We start from the raw sequence: 20758 nt of genomic DNA on the forward strand, positions 1-20758 counted from the left end.
ATATATATATATATATATATATATATATATATATAATATAATTTTAAATATAGCGGGGAAAATAAGTATTGATAACATCACCATTTTCTTCTAAAAGTGCCACTGACTTGAAATTTGGATGTTAGAAACTACCAAAGACATCCATATATACAAAAGAAAAAAGTCTTATTAGTTTACAAATTAAGTTATGTGTAATTTTTTTGGCCTTTTTGCCTTTATTAGATGGAACAGTATTGAGACAGGAAGCAAAGTTGGAGAGAGAGAGGGGGGGTAGGGAAATGTCCACGAACCAGGATTCAAACTCAGGACGCCCTGACGTGCTACTGCACCATATGCCAGCGCACTAACCAATAGGCTTTTGCGCCGACAAGTTAAAAAATATATAAATAAAAAGCATTAAACACATGAAGAAAAGGAGCTGAAGAAAGGCAGTGAAAGACCAGACAGCAGCTGAAATCTCTCAGTAGTTATTCAGCCACCCTCTGTCATTGTAAATTACTGATGACCTTTCGTCATTGTAAATTAATATTAGCTGATTCAGTCCAACAACTGCATTATCAGGATGATAAAGATGAAACCAGGGTGGACATTTCAGCAAGACAATGATCCAAAGCATAGCCAAGGAAACTCCCAAATAGTCTTAGAGAAAGAAAATCAAGCTGTAGAATGGCCCAGCCAATCACCTGACTTGAATCCAATAGAAAATACAAATTTTGACCACTAGGCTATCGGAGGCTGCACGATATTAGAAAAAGCTGATATTGGGATACTTTATTTTTCTGCGATAAATATTGCGATATGAATACAGTTTCACAAGATAGTTTGAATAGCACCATTTGAACACTATTTCTGTGGAGTTTAACAGTACTCAGGTACATTAACTGTATAATCTACAAAGCAAAAAAAAAAAATGCATTTCTTACGGTGCTTAGTCTTGTTTCTAGTCCAAATCACAAAAAAATCTTTTAAAAAGTTAAATATTATTGTATTATTGTATTGTATTGTATTATTTATTATTATTTATTATTATTTTCAATTTCAGAAGAAACAAGTCAAAATTAAGAGTTTTTTTTTTTTAAAACAAGTAAACTTATCTGCCAGTGGGGTAAAAAAAAAAGTTTTTTTTGATTTGGGATGTAAATATTTACACTAGAAACAAGACTTTTGTAATTGTAATTGTAAGTAAGAAAAACATTTTTGTTTCCGTTTTTGCATAAATCCTGTATAAATACAGTAATTAACTACGATTCCGTAGCTTATATTTCTAATAATTCAGAATGAACAATGCATATCATGCGATGTGACTATTGCGAATGTGCACATTACAATATTGATGCTGAAACGATACATTGTGCAGCCCTACAACTATCGTTATTATTTTCTTGACAAACACTTATCCTACAAGTAGGCCTATGGGTGCATTTCTTACGTTTAGGGGGTGGCACGTAGAAGGACACTGGTTCAGTCCAAGACCCGTTTCCAGCCAGAGAAGTGGCTCTGACTCGAGCTGAATAATTTCCAGAGGCCAAATTGCTAAGCTGAGCTCCTCGCAGAACTTTGTACTGCTGTCGTGATACACATTCATGCTTCTCAGCCTGAAACACACACACGCAGACATACATCCTCAGTCAGTTGGTTTGTGGCTTTGGCTTTGGTTATAACTATTTCTTAATGGTGTACGAGTTAGTTGTCACACTAACCTCAGTTCCCAGACGATATTTGATCTCATACATGAGGATCAGTCCGTTGGGGTGAAGAGGTTCAGGCCACCGCAGAAGCACTATTCCTTCTCCCTTCTCATCCCTCTCCTGAGTCACAGAGCCGGGAATATCATCCGCTTTATCTGTAGAAGAACATAAGTATGCTCAAGGCCAGTGCTTTCTTATAGTAATTCAATAAGGTTTAGATTGCATTCAGGCTTAATTGCCGCTAACATGAACAGGAAAACTAATCCAAAAATCATGCTGTAGGCACAGTGGATATTAATATTTCACTGGCCTGAATATGCAGTGATTTGGTTTGTTGGTTTTTGCTGACCTGCCGGTTTGGTTCTGGAGAACACAAAGGCCGCAGCACTGCACCGGTGGACTTCATAGTTGCAGGCGTGGATGTCAATGCGGTAGACGGTGAAGGGCCGAAGGTTGTGTATCTCCATGAACTCTGTGTGGACTTTGCCTTCAGAGAACGGGTACTCTTTTTCTGGCAGCTCTGGCTGAGTGATGTTACTCTCCAGAACTGAGATGTTCCTGCTCACACCCGACACTAGTGTGCTGTTGGCCACTCCCATCAAGTCTCGACGCTTCCTGTCTGGAGGTCTGAAATGGGGTGCAAAAGAGTTAGAGGAAGTGGAGATGCGCAGAGGAAGATGAAAAGGAAAAGGAAAGTTTGAAAAAAGGGGAAATTAAATAGAAATTCAATATAAAGGAAGTGTAAAATAACCAAATGCCACAGTTACAGCGGGGAAAATAAGTATTGAACATGTCACAATTTTTCTCAGAAAACATATTTCTAAAGGTGCTGTTGACTTGAAATTTTCCCCAGATGTTGATAACAACCAAAGAAATCCATATATTCAAAGAAAACAAATCATATTAGTTTACAAATTAAGTTATGCATAATATAATGAAATGACGCAGGGAAAAACTATTGAACACATGAAGAAAGGGAGGTGTAGAATGGCAGTGAAAGCCCAGACAGCAGCTAAAATCTCCCAGTAGTTCTTCAGCAATACCGCTGCCCTTGGCCAGTGTAAATTAATATTAGCTGCTTCAGTCCAACATCTACATTAGCAGGATGATGAAGATGAAACCAGGGTGGACATTTAAGCAAGACAATGATCCAAAACACAGCCAAGAAAACTCTCAAATGCTTTCAGAGAAAGAAAATCAAGCTGTAGAATGGCCCAGCCCATCACCTGACTTAAATCCAATAGAAAATACAAAATAAAGATCAGATTTGATAGACGAGACCCACAGGGTTCTTGGGTTTTTAACAAAATCTGGTTCAGTTCCATATCAGCAGCTCCTTTAGAAATATAATTCCCAAAAAAAAACATGTCATGTTCAATACTTATTTTCCCTGCTGTAAATAAAATAACTGAACAATAAAAAAAGAAAGAAAAATAACTAGAGTAAATGGGGGAAAAGTAACAACAGTGATACAAAGGAATGAATGAATGAAATCAAGGAATGAAGAGAAAATGAAAAAGGAGGTAAAAATGAAAGAGGAAAAAGAGCAAAAATTAGGAAAAGAAAAAAAAGTGGAAAATGGAAAAAGACAAAAAAGACAAAGATAAAAGAAAAAATGTAATTTGTAAAAAAAAAAAAAAAAAAAAAAAAAGGAAGCAGAAAATGAGGAAAAGGAAGAGGTGAACGACAATAAGTGCCAGGACTGTGAAAATTCTGCGCTGGTTTAAAAGCATACAAGCCAATTACTGCGCACGATTACTCTACAACACACACCACTTCCTTAAACACGCAGGCTTGATTTTCTAATGTCCTACTAACAGACCTCTTAGCAGCACAGACAAAAACTGGCATTACTCTACAACCTACAGCTCTTCTGGATCTTATACATCATTTATCATCCTGAGTGATGAGATCTTTTAAATTCTTATGACTGCTCTGTATCCTGCTGGGCTGGGACGGATCCCTCGTGGAAATGTGGTAGATTTGAAATAAAAGGAGAGCGTGTTTCGAAGAACTGTTAACTCTCTCTTTGCTCTCATTTAGATTTTTTTTCTCCTGTCCAGTTCTAAAACCTGCGGGTATTCATATTCACTATAACTGCTTAACCTAAAAATATATTTGCAAGGGAAGCAGTTTCTGCAGATGTGAATGAAATGGGAAGGCATATCTAGAACGCACATCGAACATCCATAATCATGATATGAGCGACTTCCTCTGACGGCAGAGACGGTGCATGAGGAGATAAGCAAACGAAGGCTCTGGCAACAGGTCAACCCTGACGCTACTAAACGCATGCAGTCAGCAGCAACCACAAGAGCTTACCAGACGCCAGCAGACCCACTGCCACTGCACAGAAATGACTGCCTTACCTAGAGCCACTTTTAGGAGACGCGTAACGATTTGCTCGCTCTGGATCTCTGTAAAAATGTCAATAGTCAGACCAAACATCCAACACAGACGGGAAAGACAGGATGGTTTGAGATGAAGCCCAGTGTGTCAGGTACAAGAGAGGAAAAGACATGATGTGTCACACATAGACTGACAAGAAAAGTGGAGACAGACACATTTGAGCTTTTGTATGAAGAAAAAAAATGGGTTGGGAATTGTAACTAATTGTAATCGAGTGTTTTGAAGACATGACAACCAATAATTGTGGATGCTTGGCTGATTATTAAAAGTATTAGTCTGACAGCTTCCAATTTTACCACAAAATTCTTTAAATAACTTCACTGAATGTACTGCAGAGAAAACACTAAAGATGAATCTGATGTAGCATTTAGATGAACACTAACCGGCCACTTTATTAGGTACACCTGCCCAACTGCTGTTAACGCAAATCTCTAATCAGCCAATCACATGGCAGCAACTCAATGCATTTAGGCATGTAGACAAGGTCAAGACGATCTGCTGCACCAAGCAACCGAGCATCAGAATGAGAAAGAAAGATGATTTAAGTGACTTTGAATGTGGCATAATTGTTGCCAGACAAACTAGTTTGAGTATTTCAGAAACTGCTGATCTACTGGGATTTTCATGCACAACCATCTCTAGGGTTTACAGAGAATGGTCCAAAAAAAAAGAGAAAATATCCAGTGAGAGGCAGTTCTGTGGGCGCAAATGCCTTGTTAATGCTAGAGGTCACAGGAAAATGGCCAGATTTGTTCGAGCTGATGGAAAGACAACAGTAACTGAAATAACCACTCGTTACAACTTAGGTGTGCAGAAGAGCATCTCTAAATGTACAACATGTCCAACCTTGAGGCAGATGCGCTACAGCAGCAGAACACTACACCAGGTGTCACTCCTGTCAGCTAAGAACAGGACACTGAGGTTACGATTCGCACAGGCTTACCAAAATTGGACAATAGAAGATTGGAAAAACATTGCCTGGTCTGATGAGTCTTGATTTCTGCTGCGACATTCTAATGGTCGGGTCAGAATTTGATGTCAACAACATGAAACCATGGATCCATCCTGCCTTGTATTAACAGTTCAGGCTGGTGGTGGTGGTGTAATGGTGTGGGAGATATTTTCTTGGCACACTTTGGGCCCATTAGTACCAATTAAGCATCATGTCAACGCCACAGCCTATCTGTGTATTGTTGCTGACCATATCCATTTCTTTATGACCACAGTGTACCCATCTTCTGATGGTTACTTCTAGCTCAGACTGGTTTCTTGAACATGATAATGAGTTCACTGTACTCAAATAATAAAGTAAAAAAGCCCGGAGGTAAAGTAGCATCAAAGTATTTACTGTAGGTGTAGTAGCTGGTTGTTGATTGAGTTGTTTCAGATGTTTGTGGATGTATATTGATGAACAGTGTCACATTTGCAGAACACTTGATAGGTCACATGATATTACTTTTCGAGTGTTGCAAATATGACAAAAAATTTTTTTTTAAGTTTTATTGTTTGTGTTCATGCTCATTTGTTTTGATTTATCCACAAGTCTTCTTCAATTAAATTACATTTATCATTTAAAACAATGTATTTTTGTAAAATAAAATCTCACATCTTTCATAAAAACTGTACACTAAATACTTTAATAATAATATTGGTCATACTGTCCCTCAACTGGGATGAATCAGGGTCTAATCTTAAAGACATCCTGTTGCATGTGCCAAAAAAAAGCCAAGTGTTTTGCTCCCTGAGTGCAACGGCAGGTGTTTTTCCCATGGCATGCAGTTAGAAAGTGTTTGAGTGTCCAATTCAATAATCGTCAAGAAGACAATTTACAAGCAATTACAAACTTGAATCACAGACGATTATGAAAGTTTAAACACTACTATAAGCCTTATTCTGCCAACTTGAATTAATCAACAGAAGACTGACAGTAATGAGAGAAGATATTTGTGTGTGTTTGCTCTTGTATATGTGTGAGAGTGGAAACTTTTAATAAAAGCCAACTCAGAATGCTGTAGGGATGAGCAATCAAATCAACCCTAACCACATTCCATGTCACTTCCAGTGAATAGCGTTCCATGATTTATGATTGGGAATTTTGGAAGCAACTGGACAATTTTAATACTCACTAACTAGGAATTCAGATCACCCTTGAGAGTGTTTACAGTGGAAGATCAAATCAAATCAAGGCCTTGATCGATGACTACAACTACCAGAAAGAAATACCCATATATAACAATTAGTAAATCCTCCTTTGTAACCTTTAACCCAACCAAACTCACTGTTGTGACTGTCTACAGCCATTAGCACTGATTTTAACCTAAATGCTTTTGGCATAGACTGCTAACTAGGAAAAGGTCAGTCTTACATTAAGAAGAAAAGAGACACACTGAGCCCTGAGGGGAGATTTAACACCTGCAAAACTCAGATGATAAGTTGTGACAGCAGGTGTTGACCTAGCAGCACTGACAGCAGCACATCCAGTCTTCCTTTTCCCAGGTGTACGTGTCAATCTTTAACTGCTGCCTGGAAGAAATTCAAGTCTACCAAAGCAAAAGGCTCAAGAACGAGTCCACTTCCGTTATACATGCCCGATCGGCTGTGTGGGAGTTTGAAAGAAGAGAAGACACGTCCACACCTCTCTAGAAGATCCTCCTTTGGACTTCATTAACATTCCACGTAGGTCTGCTGTACATTTCCTGGGAGCCGGACACTCCAAAGCAAACAAAGAGCACGTCTAAGGAAGGAGGGAGAGACGGAGCGGACGGGAGGAAGAGAACAGAGAGACGACCGTTGAATGGAAAAACATATCCGGCTTCACCCAAGGGTTTAGCATCTCCACTTTTTTCTCAGACTTGAATGGATTAGGAGGCCACTTTCCTCGTGCACAGCTTTCAAAGTGTACTCAACTGCAGATAAACACAGATGGACTAGAGACATCTGCATCTAGAGGACATGTTTGGTCTAAACATCTGCACTGTGTGAACAGAAACAGAGTGTATTTGGACTGTTTATGTCTGTGGAGCAACACATATTTTTCTCTCCATTTTAGCCTTGTGTATGAGATTTTTGTTTTTGTCAAGGAATGCAGAACTCTATGTAAATGCTCTTTGCAGTGGATAACTCTGAAAATGCCATTTTCGTATTGTAGTGTGGAGTGTGAAAACAGAGCCTTTCAAAAACAATGCATTTTTAGTTATGTCATGTGTCTGTGGTTAAGCCTGATTGCTTTCGGTGTTGTTGTTGTTGTTATGAGTTCTGTGAGATTGTCCTTACTGTGAAGTTAAGCTGATGACGTGTTCTTCAAACAGATCAAATATTTCGCTTTTTTTGTTTTAGCATGTTTCCAAGTCTATATTTTCACTCTCAATTAACAACACTACCTCATTGTCTGTCCAGTGTTTCAAAGAGGCAAAAAGTAAACCAGTTTTGCAGTACACAAGCATAAGCTTTTTTAGATGTTTTAGTGTGGATATGATAAATTCAGAAGATATTTGAAAACACTAGCTTGAAAAGCCTTAGTGACCCAGCAGGCACACAACGTCATAAGACGTTAGTATTAAGTTAGATTTAGGTCGTAACGTCTGGCGACCAAAATTCAATGTCTAGCCAGCATCTAAGGACAATGTTATTTTGACGTCCAATAACGACATCGAATGACATTAATATTTGGTTGATTTTAGGTTGGAATTTATTGGAAAGTGAGCTAACGTCGAGCCAACATCTTAAGCCAAAAACTGACATTTACTCGTAAGGTATGGCAACCAAAACAATAGACGTCACATTGGTAACATCCACACTACATCAATTTGTAACATCATTAGCAGGACTCAACAATAAGGACTGCATGCGAGGCGCTCGGGACAGTAGATAGGATTGTTACTGGCCTGATCTGTGCTGCCTAGTCAGAAAAGTTCAATTTGCCTGTGACTATTTGTCAATTGCGTATGAATGCAGTCTTAGAATCGAGAAACAATTTGTGCTTTTAAGCCTTTAAATGCTGCCCTCTCTGTGATGTCATAAACACCATATTGCTATTTCGGTTTCTCTTATCTGATTGGATGTTGTGAGCATGTCGTTTTTTGTAACATGGTAAAAACCAGCACAGTGAAGTGACGCTAACATCAAATTATGAGGCTAAAAAGACATCTTGGAAACAGACATTGACGTGGGTACAACGCGTCAATTTGCTCATTATACATTTATTAACATTTTAAATTCTTTTAAATTCTAGATTCAAACACATTTTTGACACAATATTTAAAACGTGGCTTAGAAACAGTTATTAACTTTACCTTTTTTTTTTGGTGGGGCCAGAGAAAATATTGACAGGGCAAGTAAAAATCTGAACCCCTGGGCCAATCGGGCCAACAGAAAAAAACCTTAACGTTGAACCCTGATTAGATATTGATATGTGGTTGATTTTAGGTTGGAAGTTGAACATTGACGTCAGCCTGACGTTGAGTTCTGACGTCAACCCAATTTTCATTTCCAAACAAAATGCAATGTCCCCATGATGTTGGGGTATAATGTCAATCTGACGTCATGATGAATTAATGTGAGTGACCACCCTTTCGCCCAACCTCCAAATCAAAAGAAAGGGAGGAGGCTCAAGTCCTTTGGCTGCCTGAGGTCAAGATGGAAACATAAAGTCATCAGTAATGGAGAAAAGAATGCTTCATGAGAGTCCTGTTACTTTGGGAAAGCATATTTACATTTAAAAAGTCTGTTTTCTATCGATTAGAAACGGGAGCATCATATTGTCCCGGAGTGAACTGCAAACCATTACCTTGATGAAAATAGAGGTCCTAAAACAGAAGTTTGGGGAAGCTAAGTGGTAGAAGATGTTTGGCGACATCAATTTGCGCATCAATACTCATGACTCAAAACCCCAGCCCACCCCAAAACACACACACACACACACACACACACACACACACTTACTTGCAACCAAATAAACAACCCCCAAAAACCTCTGATTGAAAGATGTCCTGAAGGAACCCTCGGAAACTTTGAAAGCATGTGCTATTAGTAAACCTGAACTGATTCCTGTGTGCCATTCTTTGCCCGCATGAGACAAGAAAACATCCGATGCCACAAGCAAGGTAAACAAATAACACAATGCAGACGTCACTCCTCGTTTTCCAAACAAAAGCCTAACATGGAGCGAGCCCTCAGCCGGCGGCTGCTTTCCAGTCTCATTAATCCAGTCTGCGTCTGTTTGTGCATCCCAAATTACAGCCTGCTGAAATCTTAATATGCAACCGCCACCGTCGCCCCAGCAACAAACATCGTGGCCACACAGGCCTGGATTTCCCTACCTTTCCCCCCCTCGCCATCTGAGTCTGCTCCAGCCTCCGCTGCTGGCACCGACCCCTTCCCAAAACCTCATGTTCTGATCTTGTCAGCTCCATGTCGAAATAATTAGGTCTCGGTCCGACCTCCAGAATTCTGGTTTTGATTCCATGAAATCAAGCCGCCTCAAGACTATGAGCTCAGACCCGCTTTGATAATCGCTCTCCAGGAAGACTGAAGAAATTAAGGGCTTCAGACCACTGTTGTAAACTGTGGCAGAAAGTGATGGGAGTTACCCAGCCGCTGTTCCCACCGAACCTTTCCAGTAGTTTTCCATCAGAACTCTAGATTTATAAATCTGGCGAATCAATGCAGTACCAAAGTGGTTTATCGAACGGAAATATCCAAGCAAGTTCAAACAACAGCATTTGTGCTAATGTGTATTACTTGGCAGTTCATCAAACAGATTTAGGCGAGGCACTTAAAATGAAAATAAATGAAAAAAACTTTCTTATTTTATACAAGTAAAAAAAAGGGGGTGAATTTGGTCTATATACAGTACACATCCTGCCATATTTAATTCAGTAGGCACATAGAAGATGGTCTTTTGTGGCTGTTTGTACGCATTTAACCACATAAGCATCTGCTCTACAAAGGAAATTTAAACACACATGTTCCGCTTACGGCCAAAAATCATGTTTATGCATTCTATGTGCTATAAATGCACTATAAAAGAAAGCATTTAAATGTTTACAGGTTGGTCTGCTTTACTTTCATTAGGCTTTCCTAGGTTTTTCCCAAGAAAAGGATAAACATCTCAAAATTTGCATGGTAGTGATTGCATTGTATTAAATGCTACATATTTCTTTAAGATCAAACATTTGAACTATAAATGCTTTGAAATAGCAACTAAACCAAATAGACCTGTAGCATACTGTCCTTGACACCCTCTAGGAACTTCATTCTTGCATATACTGTACCTGGGTGTGAAAATAGAGTTGTGCAGGAAGTTCTCAAAGACTTTGCGGTAGGATCGGTCTTCAGCTTCTGCCTTCAGGTCCTCCTTGGTTTTTGGGCAGGGGCAGCAACCCTTCTCACCCCCGGCAACATCTGATTTTGTGGGCTTTGTCTCGCCCTCCATGTCTGACAAAGATGTGGCCGAGATCCGGATTGGGATCTTAAGCTCTGTAATGGAAAACAATCACACAGACTGAGCTGACTGAACAAACGGAAGCAATACACATACAAATCTTTCATAAATACAGTTCCCTTTAATACAGCTATTCAAATGTGGCATTGGACAGTCCCAGTTGAACAGTTACAATATAATGTAATAATAATAACAATAACAATAATAATAATAATAATAATAATAATACGATTAACTGTACAGTAGAGCTGCACGATTCTGTCTAAAATGAGAATCGCAATTTTTTTTGCTTAAAACAAAGATCCCGATTTCCTCACAATTCTGTAGATGTAAAATAAAGGTTAATATGAGTCAGCAATTATTCTTGTTTTTTCTCAAATATATGGTAAAAAAACAATAATATTATGTGTAGGTCTACTGGTTTCTATAAATAATTCTATTCTACTTATATTAATTCTGATGTGAATTATGTTTGAGATACAGGCCTATGCTTGCATTCTGTCATTGACAACATTATTAGACCATTTTATTCACTGGTAAAATCAACATTATATAGGCCAGAGTAGTTATACTGACACTGTAAACATTTATTTTCGTGCACAATTCTGTGTTTGCTATGAAAGAAAAAACATATCAAATGCTTGTCGCAGTCATAACTCTAAAATGCGGTATGATTATTTAAATGATGTGCACGCTTTCGGTTTCATTTTCACTGCAAAGTGCTGTTCATACTTCGAGCGCGGCTCTCAAAAGATCACTCTGTGCCACTAACTGAATATTATTTACAACTTTATTACCCGTTACTCACAGCCTATGCAGGTTCTGTTCGCTAAAGTAGACAAGCGTGCGTCTATCATTAAGTAGGGTGCGCCCGCCCTCTCTGCGATAACAGCTCACGGTCAGCAGCTGTGTGATTCACGTGTGACTTCCCAGCCGCGAATACAGCATTTTATGAAGACAAAAATGTCATTTTAGGTGAATTTTTAGGTGTCCATGTCACTGAGCAATGTATGTGAAACAATGAAAAGACTCGTGCAGCCGCTTCTCTCCTGAACTTGAAAATAAGATTGGCAGAATCATAGAAATGCTGAATTAAGATCGGCTAGGGGGTCGAATCGAGATCGCGATCTTTTTTTGATTAATTGTGCAGCTCTACTTTACAGTAACTACTGTAAGAATTTACTTTTGGAATATCATTGGCCAAATGAGCACTCACCTTTAGAGCAGTAGTTATGCTGGTAGAGTTCACCATCTTCTGCCTGCTGCTGCCAACGGAGAAAGTAGAATGTTTTGTTTCCGTTGGGAGCGATAGGAGGAGACCACTTCACCATCAGGGATGAAGAGGAGTTGGCATATGCACGGGCATCAAGGGGCATTGACGGCGCTGTGGATTATCAAGATATTAGTTGGGATAAAAAGTCATATTGTTGATTGGACATAGAATTTTGTAGGGACTTATGATCCAGTCTTAAAATTGAGTCTTAAAAATGAATTTACTTTATGTTCGGAGTTCACAGTTGGCTGAACTCTCTCTGGCATGAAAGTTGGACAAATGAGGATAAAGAAATTAAAATTGCAGCTATACAGAACACTTTATCATGGACCAATATCTGTTAATATTAGACTAAACAGAATATATATTTTTTGCAGTAAGAATAAAACAAAAAAAGGTAATGTCAAACTATTTTTCTTCGATGCTTTAAATGAAAAATGTTTGCCTAAAAAAAGAGGATTGTTGACATTTTATTTAACATTTTAAGCGTTATTTGGTTATTATTGTTTCCCATAATATTCGTGTATTACCATTTTTTTTTTCTTCTGAAACTTATATGCGACATAACTACAGTGCTACTTTCTGCTTCACCTTTAAATTCAATAGTTCATGCTTAACATTTTCATAAAAAAGGTTGCTTATAGTGAATGACAGTATAATTTCTGAACCAATAAAAATACATCTTGATAATTTTTTTTAAACCTTTTATCTTATTAAGGGCTAATTTTACATATTTATGACTGGTAACACAGTACAGTAAGGTTGTTTTAGTGTTAGCTAAAGCATTTACTAACATGAACAAACAATAAACAATACATTTATTGCAGTACTTATACATGTTAGTCAACGTTAGTTAATGGTAATTAAGTTGTTCATCGTTAGTTCATGTTAATGCATGAACTATTGTTAACAATCATAAATTTGGATTTTAATAATGCATTAGTAAATATTGACATATGGTTAATAAATGCTGTACGAGTATTGTTTTTAATAAGTTCATATCAGTAAATAGCTTAACCAACATTAACTAATGAAACCTTATCGTAAAGTGCGACTAATAAATCAAATGTTGTTTTCTTTCAACAAAACAGCTTTGATTCATTGGGAGTTATAATCAAGAAAATCTGGCAAATCATATAAAACATAAACCAAAAAAATGAAATCAGGAAACCAAAAATTTCACAAGGGTCTAATATTGTTTTAGACATTCTGTTTTGATAATTAACATTCAATTACAGCATTAAAATATATTTTTCCCCGTTTTTTTTTTTACTTTGTGGATCATGGAGCACTGTAAAAACCCAACTTGAAAAAAGTTTAAATTACCTGTTTTTTTTTGTTGGTTAAGAAAAAAACTGTAAAAATGTCTTTACAACTACATTAAACATGTTTACCTAACCTAAATCAAAATTCTCTTCACCCAAAAAGGTTCTGCCAACTTGTTACTTTAAGTTAAGTTAATCTCAGACCTTGAAATAGAAATGTGAGCTCATCTAGGATCCTCAAAGGCAGGTGCTTGATCAAAAACAAACACATTAGCAAAATATCAGAAGAAAATCACCACTTTACACTGCCACTTTAGCTCTCAAAACATTTTTTTATGTCACAGCGTTCTGACCTACTGTACATGGTCTTCATCAGGTTAAACAATACAATTGGAGAACCTTAAGAAATAGCAGTACAGCTTTACACATTACACCAGCAAACAATCACCCCAATCAGACAACAAGCCAGTGAACAAACACACACACGCACGCACACGCACAAGCACACGCACACACACAACAATATACATATGACAATATGAGATGCAAACATACAATTGCATACATACATTTACTGGCCTGTTGGTTGATTGATGTGATTATTTTTTGCAGGTGTGATGCGTTATATTTATACGCTGAATACTATGTCTCTTACACTGAATACTTTGTTCGAGAAAGTTTAAATTTAGATTTTTATTTGAAATCTTTTTTTGCAATTGTAGGTTTGCATCTCATATTGTCATATGTATATTGTTGTATATGTGTGTATGTGTGTTTGTTTACTGGCTTGTTGGCTGATTGGTGTGATTGTTTGCAGGTGTGATGTGTAGAGCTGTACTTCTCCAAGTGTAACCTGATGAAGACCATGCAGGTCGAAACATTGTGACATTACAATTTTTTGAGAGCTAAAGTGGCAGTGTACCGATTTTCTTTTGATTTTTGAATCTCAGACCTCCTTACTCGAACAAATAAAGACTTTAACAACAATGACAAAAATAATAGTAACACCAATAATAACATTAATGTCATTATTATTAATAACAACAACAACAACAAACTAATACTGTGATAATGTTAATGTAATTTGAAATTATTAGCAATTTTAAATTTATACATTTTTTATTTATTTAGTGTCAGGAAAAATCACTGAAATGACCAACTTCAAAATGTTTTCTTCATATGCAAAATAGCTAAAATTGGACTTTGTAGATTTTGTATTATTGAAAAATACATTTCTTAAGGGGACTAAAAGTATAATAGTTTTCGAACAAATTAAAAAATCCATTAATTCCAGCCAAATAAAAACAAATAAGACTTTCTTCTGAAGAAAAAAAACATTATTGGAATTACTGTAAAAAAATTACCTTGCTTTCCTTTCCATGCTGCTAAAAGCCTTTTAATGTAAATTTCATATCACATTTACCTAGTTGGGGGCGGTGTGGTGGCGCAGTGGGTAGCACATTCGCCTGTGTGGAGTTTGCATGTTTTTCTGTGTTCGCGTGGGTTTCCTCCGGGTGCTCCGGTTTTTCCCCACAAGTCCAAAAACATGTGGTACAGATGAGTTGGGTAAGCTAAATTGTCCATAGTGTATGTATGTGAATGAATGTGTATGGATGTTTCCCAGTGATGGGTTGTGTCTGGAAGGGCATCCGCTGTAAAACATGTGCTGGATAAGTTGGTGGTTCATTCTGCTGTGGCGACCCCAGATTAATAAAGGGACCAAGCCGAAAAGAAAATAAATGAATGAATTTAAGTAGTTCGCTCTACAAAAAGAAACTCTTAGCGCATGTGGACTGTAAATTTGTATTTAACTGTTATGTATTTATATATATGGAAGTTTTTTCTCTAACAAAATGAAAATGAAAAATGCCAAAAAAGATCAAATAATAAATTGAACTTTCAAAACAACTACCCAAGTGATAAATCAAACGCTCAAATGATCAAATAATAATTCAAAATGCATTCTCAAATGAGCAATTCAATGTATTTGAAACTAGTGTGTAACCAACCTGATGCATTGGTGCGGATGTAGACCACCTCACTCTTAGCTCCCCCAACATGCTTGTCCTCTACAACCAGAGTGACGGCCTTCACAAAGATGGCATACTGAGTCCAGGGTTTAAGGGGGGACAGCAGTACTCCAGGATCTATCGATTTTTCCTGAGGAAGGTCCACATCCACCATGTTCCAGCTATTAGAGCCACACCCATCCTGTCCATCGAATTCAGTGATGTTCTGGAATGGTCTTCATCAAGACAACAACACACAAACATACATTTATATAACGCTCCATCCCAGCTGGAAGTGAAAAATAGGTTTACAATAGTAACTGGTACTTACGCCTCCTTGTAATACACAATGAAGCTGATGAGGTCTCTGTAGTCTGGCGGTCGATATCGCTCCCAAGTGAGCTTTATCCGAGTACTCTGAGTGTGGTTGGATCTGAACTTAAGAATATAACTCTCACCTAGAAGAGGGGTCATAAGAGAGATTTAACTAAAAGCACCCCGAAGAGTTCTTCAGCTTGAATGTAAGACTGTGCCACGGCCTTTCCATCTTTCATGAGCTTCTAGGAATTGAAGTGGTATTAGAAAAGGCACTTCTGCTAATGTCTCACCAGTCTACAGTCAGAGCAATTACATTCTGCAGGAAAAAAGAAGAAACGAGCGCATTGGCTAAGCCATTATCATTGTTCTTCAGAGCAAATTCACTCTATGTGGAAATCTGTCAAAGGCATAATAGGGAAGCAGATAGCGAAGGACTACCGGGACACCTGAGGAGCAAACTGCATTTTAAAAGGCTTGAGTAATGAGATAACGCTGCCGTCTACCAACCAACTCAAACGGCCGTAAAATGTATTTGGACATTTAAACCTCAATTACAAACTCCGCAGCATAGAAATATCAAACTTATTTATAAGAACACGTTCAGGTTTGAACTGAGCAGTCTTGTGTGAAGATTTTACTTTCTTAGAAGTGACTTTTTACACCTACTGTGCTAAAAATTACACTGGAGCAAATTGGTTAAATGTGATCACAAAAATGGCTCAGAAAAAAAATTACAGTACTTCTAAGGTCATTTTTAGCTTTATGTGTTTGCAGAGGCAATCTGACTTAATATTTTGATAATGTAAGATTAAAAAAATGTCTAAAAAACAATGCAAGTCCTGTCCGAAAATATTCATTCTGTCTAGTGTTCTAACAGTCAGCTAAGTTGCCTAATATGCAAAACCTATTAACAGCAAGTCTTGTCTGGTAGCCGTGTAGTACCAGAACTAAACTGAAACTTCAAAGGAGCTGACAGTAAAAATCCAGTGAACACCCTGAGTGTCAGAAAACCCAGTAATGATAATGATTATAAATGAGTTTATGGAATTAGTATATTTTAATGTCCTGACTTTATCTGACCAACACAAACCTGACAAGTCTTATTTTAGCACAAGCACAATAGCAATGGAAAAAAATGACAACATTGTCCTCTCTTGAAACCACACAATTATTAGATTACATTTTCTGATTAGAATACAAGCATGCACTGGAAGAGCAAGACACATCAGAATAAAATAGAATTTTATTAATTGTCAATTAAATTCAACAATAAATGATTAGCAGTTGAACTAATGAAAGAATAAAAGCATCAATAAAAATGAAATGATCAAATATGATAAATGGCATAAGTGGATAATGATTATTATTATTGATTATATGACTGAAAGAAAACGAAGATTGCTCGTTTAGAAGAAACACTCACAGGTTATTATAAAAATCCAACAATTTTATATTCGTTTATAACGTCAATTCGTTTAAAGATTGTTTTAAATGTATAACATTTGAAATCTACTTTGATTTTATATTTGGTAATGTATTACACCGCTCAGCATATATGAGTAAACCCCTCACAAATCACTGATTTAAACTAATATTTTCTATAGGATGCTTTACAATAATATTTTTGTGCATATACATTAGATGAGTCAGTGCTGAAGCCAAATTTGGAGCTTATCTAACAAAATTATTTATAAAAATGATCCACAATTAGTACACCAAAACTTATATATTATAGAAAAAACATTTTTATTCAAATAGCAAGAATCAAGAGACACAAAACATACACAATTTTGTTCAAATTTTGTACATTTTTTTTTTATATTTCATGATTTTAAATGTATTATCCTTCTATTTCTATGGATGTTCAATAACTAAAATATTATTTTAATAAATAAATCTGTTTAATAAATCTGTTTTGTTCAAATGCTACAAAATATATTGGCTATTTTCACTGAGAAATGGATATAAATATATTTATTTTCGAAATAGGGTGTATTCATTTATGCTGAGCACTGTATGTGATCATGAAAAACATCTGATTTGATATTAGACGTTTGATTTTCCTATTGACGTTTGAACTCCTATTGAATCAAACAACTAATGTAAATAAGAAATCATTTACTCATTCAATATCTCTATACGAATACATGTTAAATTGCCGCATGTATACACTACCTGACAAAAGTTTAGTCGTCTATCAAAGTTTTAGGAACAACAAATAATAGCTTGACTTCTAGTTGATCATTTAGTATCAGAAGTGGCCTATATGAAAGGCAAAGGCCTCTAGATTACGCTTATTTTACCAAAATAAAATATGATCATGCCTTGATTTTTAATTATTTAATTAAGACAGTAAGGTCTGACTTTGCTTAGACAAAAGACTTGTCATCTACCAGAAATAATGTACAGTACAGAATCTAAAGTCATAGTGCAGTGGAAAAAGAACGAATATTGTGTATGACTCCCATGAGCTTGGATGACTGCATCCATACATCTCTGCAATGACTCAGATAACTTATTCTAGTGTATAACTAAAATGAATAAAAGAACCAAAGAAGCATTGTGATCCATCAAGACTCATTGTACTGTTGAATCCTCACACACTGCATTTTATTTCACTAAAGATTTACACCTCTAGTCATTGAGAGAAAAGCTTTGTCTACTCACAACTTGCTCGCTCTCCATTGCTACGAACATCGTCCTCTGCCATCTTTTCCCTGACGCTGGTTTTCTCCCACATTTTTCGGATCTCAGACATGCAAAGCTTGGGATTGAAGCGAAAGTATAGTTTCCCCGTTTTAATGGTCAGATTGTGCTGAGTCCAGTCCCAGAGATACTGCAAGTTGTGATTGTCCACTGCATGGAATGCGTATGTACTGTAACACACAAACATTTACAAAGATCATTATTAATATAAGAAAAATGGAATGGAATGAAAGTGATCAGATCTGATTGTACACATGACGAATGCGGTATGTGTGAAAACAACAACTGAAGCACGTGCACAGATTGTATTTCAGTAAAGCCCGATTGGAGATCAGGGCTCAGAAGAGGGTTAAGATGATTTCTACAGCTGCACTGAACAGCTCAGGAACGCGGAGAATGTCTGCGCCGCTTTACAAGCATTTCTGGAGACAAATCTCAACCCTAGTGAGATCACAACACAAAAGTTCCCACAGCCTCCCTCACACATCCTCCACAAAACTTACGCCAGGAGAGCAAACATCTGACAGAAGATGAACAGAAAAAACAATCATAATTAAATATAGAATATATAAAACCATTAGCCCTTCTGTACATTTTGTATTATTTTTACAGAGTCCGGTTTAATGAAGATTTTCACATTTTTAAACAGAATAGTTTTAATAAATAATTTCTAATAACTAATTTCTTTTGTCTTTGCCATGATGACCACACGGTTTCAGACTTGATCAGGACTGGGATGTTACCTCTCGATCAGGACTTGAATATATATATATATATATATATATATATATATATATATATATATCATTATGAGTAAGTGAATGATGTTTGGAACCACAAGGACACTTCATAGAGCTGGCCGGCCGAGCTGAGTGCTCGGGGGAGAAGGGCTTTAGTCAGGGAGGTGATGTGATCAATAACCCGATGGTCCACTGTATATCTATCAGGAATATTCACTAAAATGACCAACCCTGAGATATTTTGTTGATATGTACAATAGCTAATTCTGGACATTGTAGATTTTGTATCATTAATGTTCATAGTCCCGGTCAATAACGCCGAAAATAAAAATACATTGTGCAATTTGTGTTGTTCATATTTAGCTTACTCAGAATCAGTCACATTTTAGTTTTAGCTTTCCGCTACTAAAAACTTGTTCTGTAAGCTAATAACTAATTAATAGTTAAACTTTTAGTATCACATTAACACATTAATTAATTACAGCCAACAATTTTTCATAATGCATTAATGGAGTTTTTATTACTATTATTATTATTTTAAAAGTCATATATTCATACAGAAAAACCATGGGTCACATGGGTGGGGGATTGGGGGTTGCGTCATCATAAGTCTCAACCAATGAAAGCATTTGGCGTGTGTCTGAGTACTGTACTACAACTGCAGGGCTCACATGAATGGCTTACTACAGAAAAATAGAGGAAGGTACCCAACTCTTAAATGATTGTTTTCGTTTTAAATCTGTTCCACATGACAAAAAATGCAATGCAACTAATTGCGATAAAAAAGTATAATAAATAAAAATAAAAAGACAAATAATTATAGCTGATGGCAGAAAGTCTAACACAACCCCTGAGATAAAGAGCTGTCAAATATCTTCTTAATTATATCAACATATAGATCAAACCATGAAATGATCTTCAATTGAAACCGGCCAGCAAATATCTGCTGTTGAGCGAGACATTTATCATGTACACGACACCTGTTTTCCAGACACCGCTCTGCTCAGTCCACAATCAATCATCCAAACGTCACCACAATAGTTCTGTGCTTTAACTGTTTACTTACTTATCCACAAGCTCTTCTCCAACAATGTATCGCAGGCTCTTGAGGAAGGACAGAGAGCCCAGAGTATGAGTGTGCTTGATCCTTACATATCCAGTCACTGTCTGGATCAGCCCCATGAAACTCTCCAGCTCTGATGCAATGTTATCTGAAGAAACAGAGGCAAAGAGACACTCAATAACATTAATCACCTCAATTCCTAATCATTTAATAATTAAATCATTCATGCTTACTGGATGTTGATAACCTGTTTTAATTTAAAGTAATAATTATATAATTGAAAATACAAATTTTGTAGTGATTATATTTGTTTATACAACAGTTTTGTCTGGTTTTTAAATCTGATTGGCTGATAGCTGTGCAATATTCTGACAGTAACAGCACACGTCCAGCCTCTTCACCCCTTACCTTTGTGTATTACTCCACCCACAAACAGTAACAAGCAGAGGACACTCTACAGTTTGACTAATATTGCAGCTATTGGACAACATAATGCACGTTTGAGGCTATTTTTAGTTTAGGTTGCAACTATCCAGTTTATTCATAAGGATAGTGCCTGTTTCAAAATATTTAATATTTCTGAGAGACAGCGCATTGGCGGCCATTAGCCTGTCATTGAGCAATGATGGTTGACGATGTTCAACCACAAGATGTTGTCAGAAACAGCACAATAAGAGAAATACAGTGTAATTTCAGCTGATCAAAACATTATTAAACAGATAATTGACTTTCTAAATCGATCTCTCTCTTTTGTATGTTGTAGTGCTGTATTTATACCATAGCAATATTGTAAAAGAGGAATACTGAGAGAAATCTCTGTAGACTGATGGTATTTCATGCCGTTC

At 36.8% G+C, this 20758-nt stretch overlaps 1 protein-coding gene across 3 annotated transcripts in view; it reads right to left on the minus strand.

Annotated features, from left to right (window-relative positions):
* igf1ra (insulin-like growth factor 1a receptor) overlaps positions 1-20758 on the minus strand; it is a 166259-nt gene that overhangs the window by 17703 nt on the left and 127798 nt on the right. For all 3 annotated transcript variants that reach the window (XM_073928786.1, XM_073928785.1, NM_152968.1), the window contains 9 exon segments: positions 19917-20061; positions 18072-18280; positions 15418-15544; positions 15087-15322; positions 11756-11923; positions 10370-10574; positions 2038-2315; positions 1701-1843; positions 1430-1595 (listed from right to left, as the gene is read on the minus strand). In XM_073928786.1, the coding sequence (XP_073784887.1) occupies positions 1430-1595; positions 1701-1843; positions 2038-2315; positions 10370-10574; positions 11756-11923; positions 15087-15322; positions 15418-15544; positions 18072-18280; positions 19917-20061 (1677 nt within the window).

This window comes from Danio rerio, chromosome 18, assembly GCF_049306965.1.
Source record: "Danio rerio strain Tuebingen ecotype United States chromosome 18, GRCz12tu, whole genome shotgun sequence".
NCBI classification, from domain to species: Eukaryota; Metazoa; Chordata; class Actinopteri; order Cypriniformes; family Danionidae; genus Danio; species Danio rerio.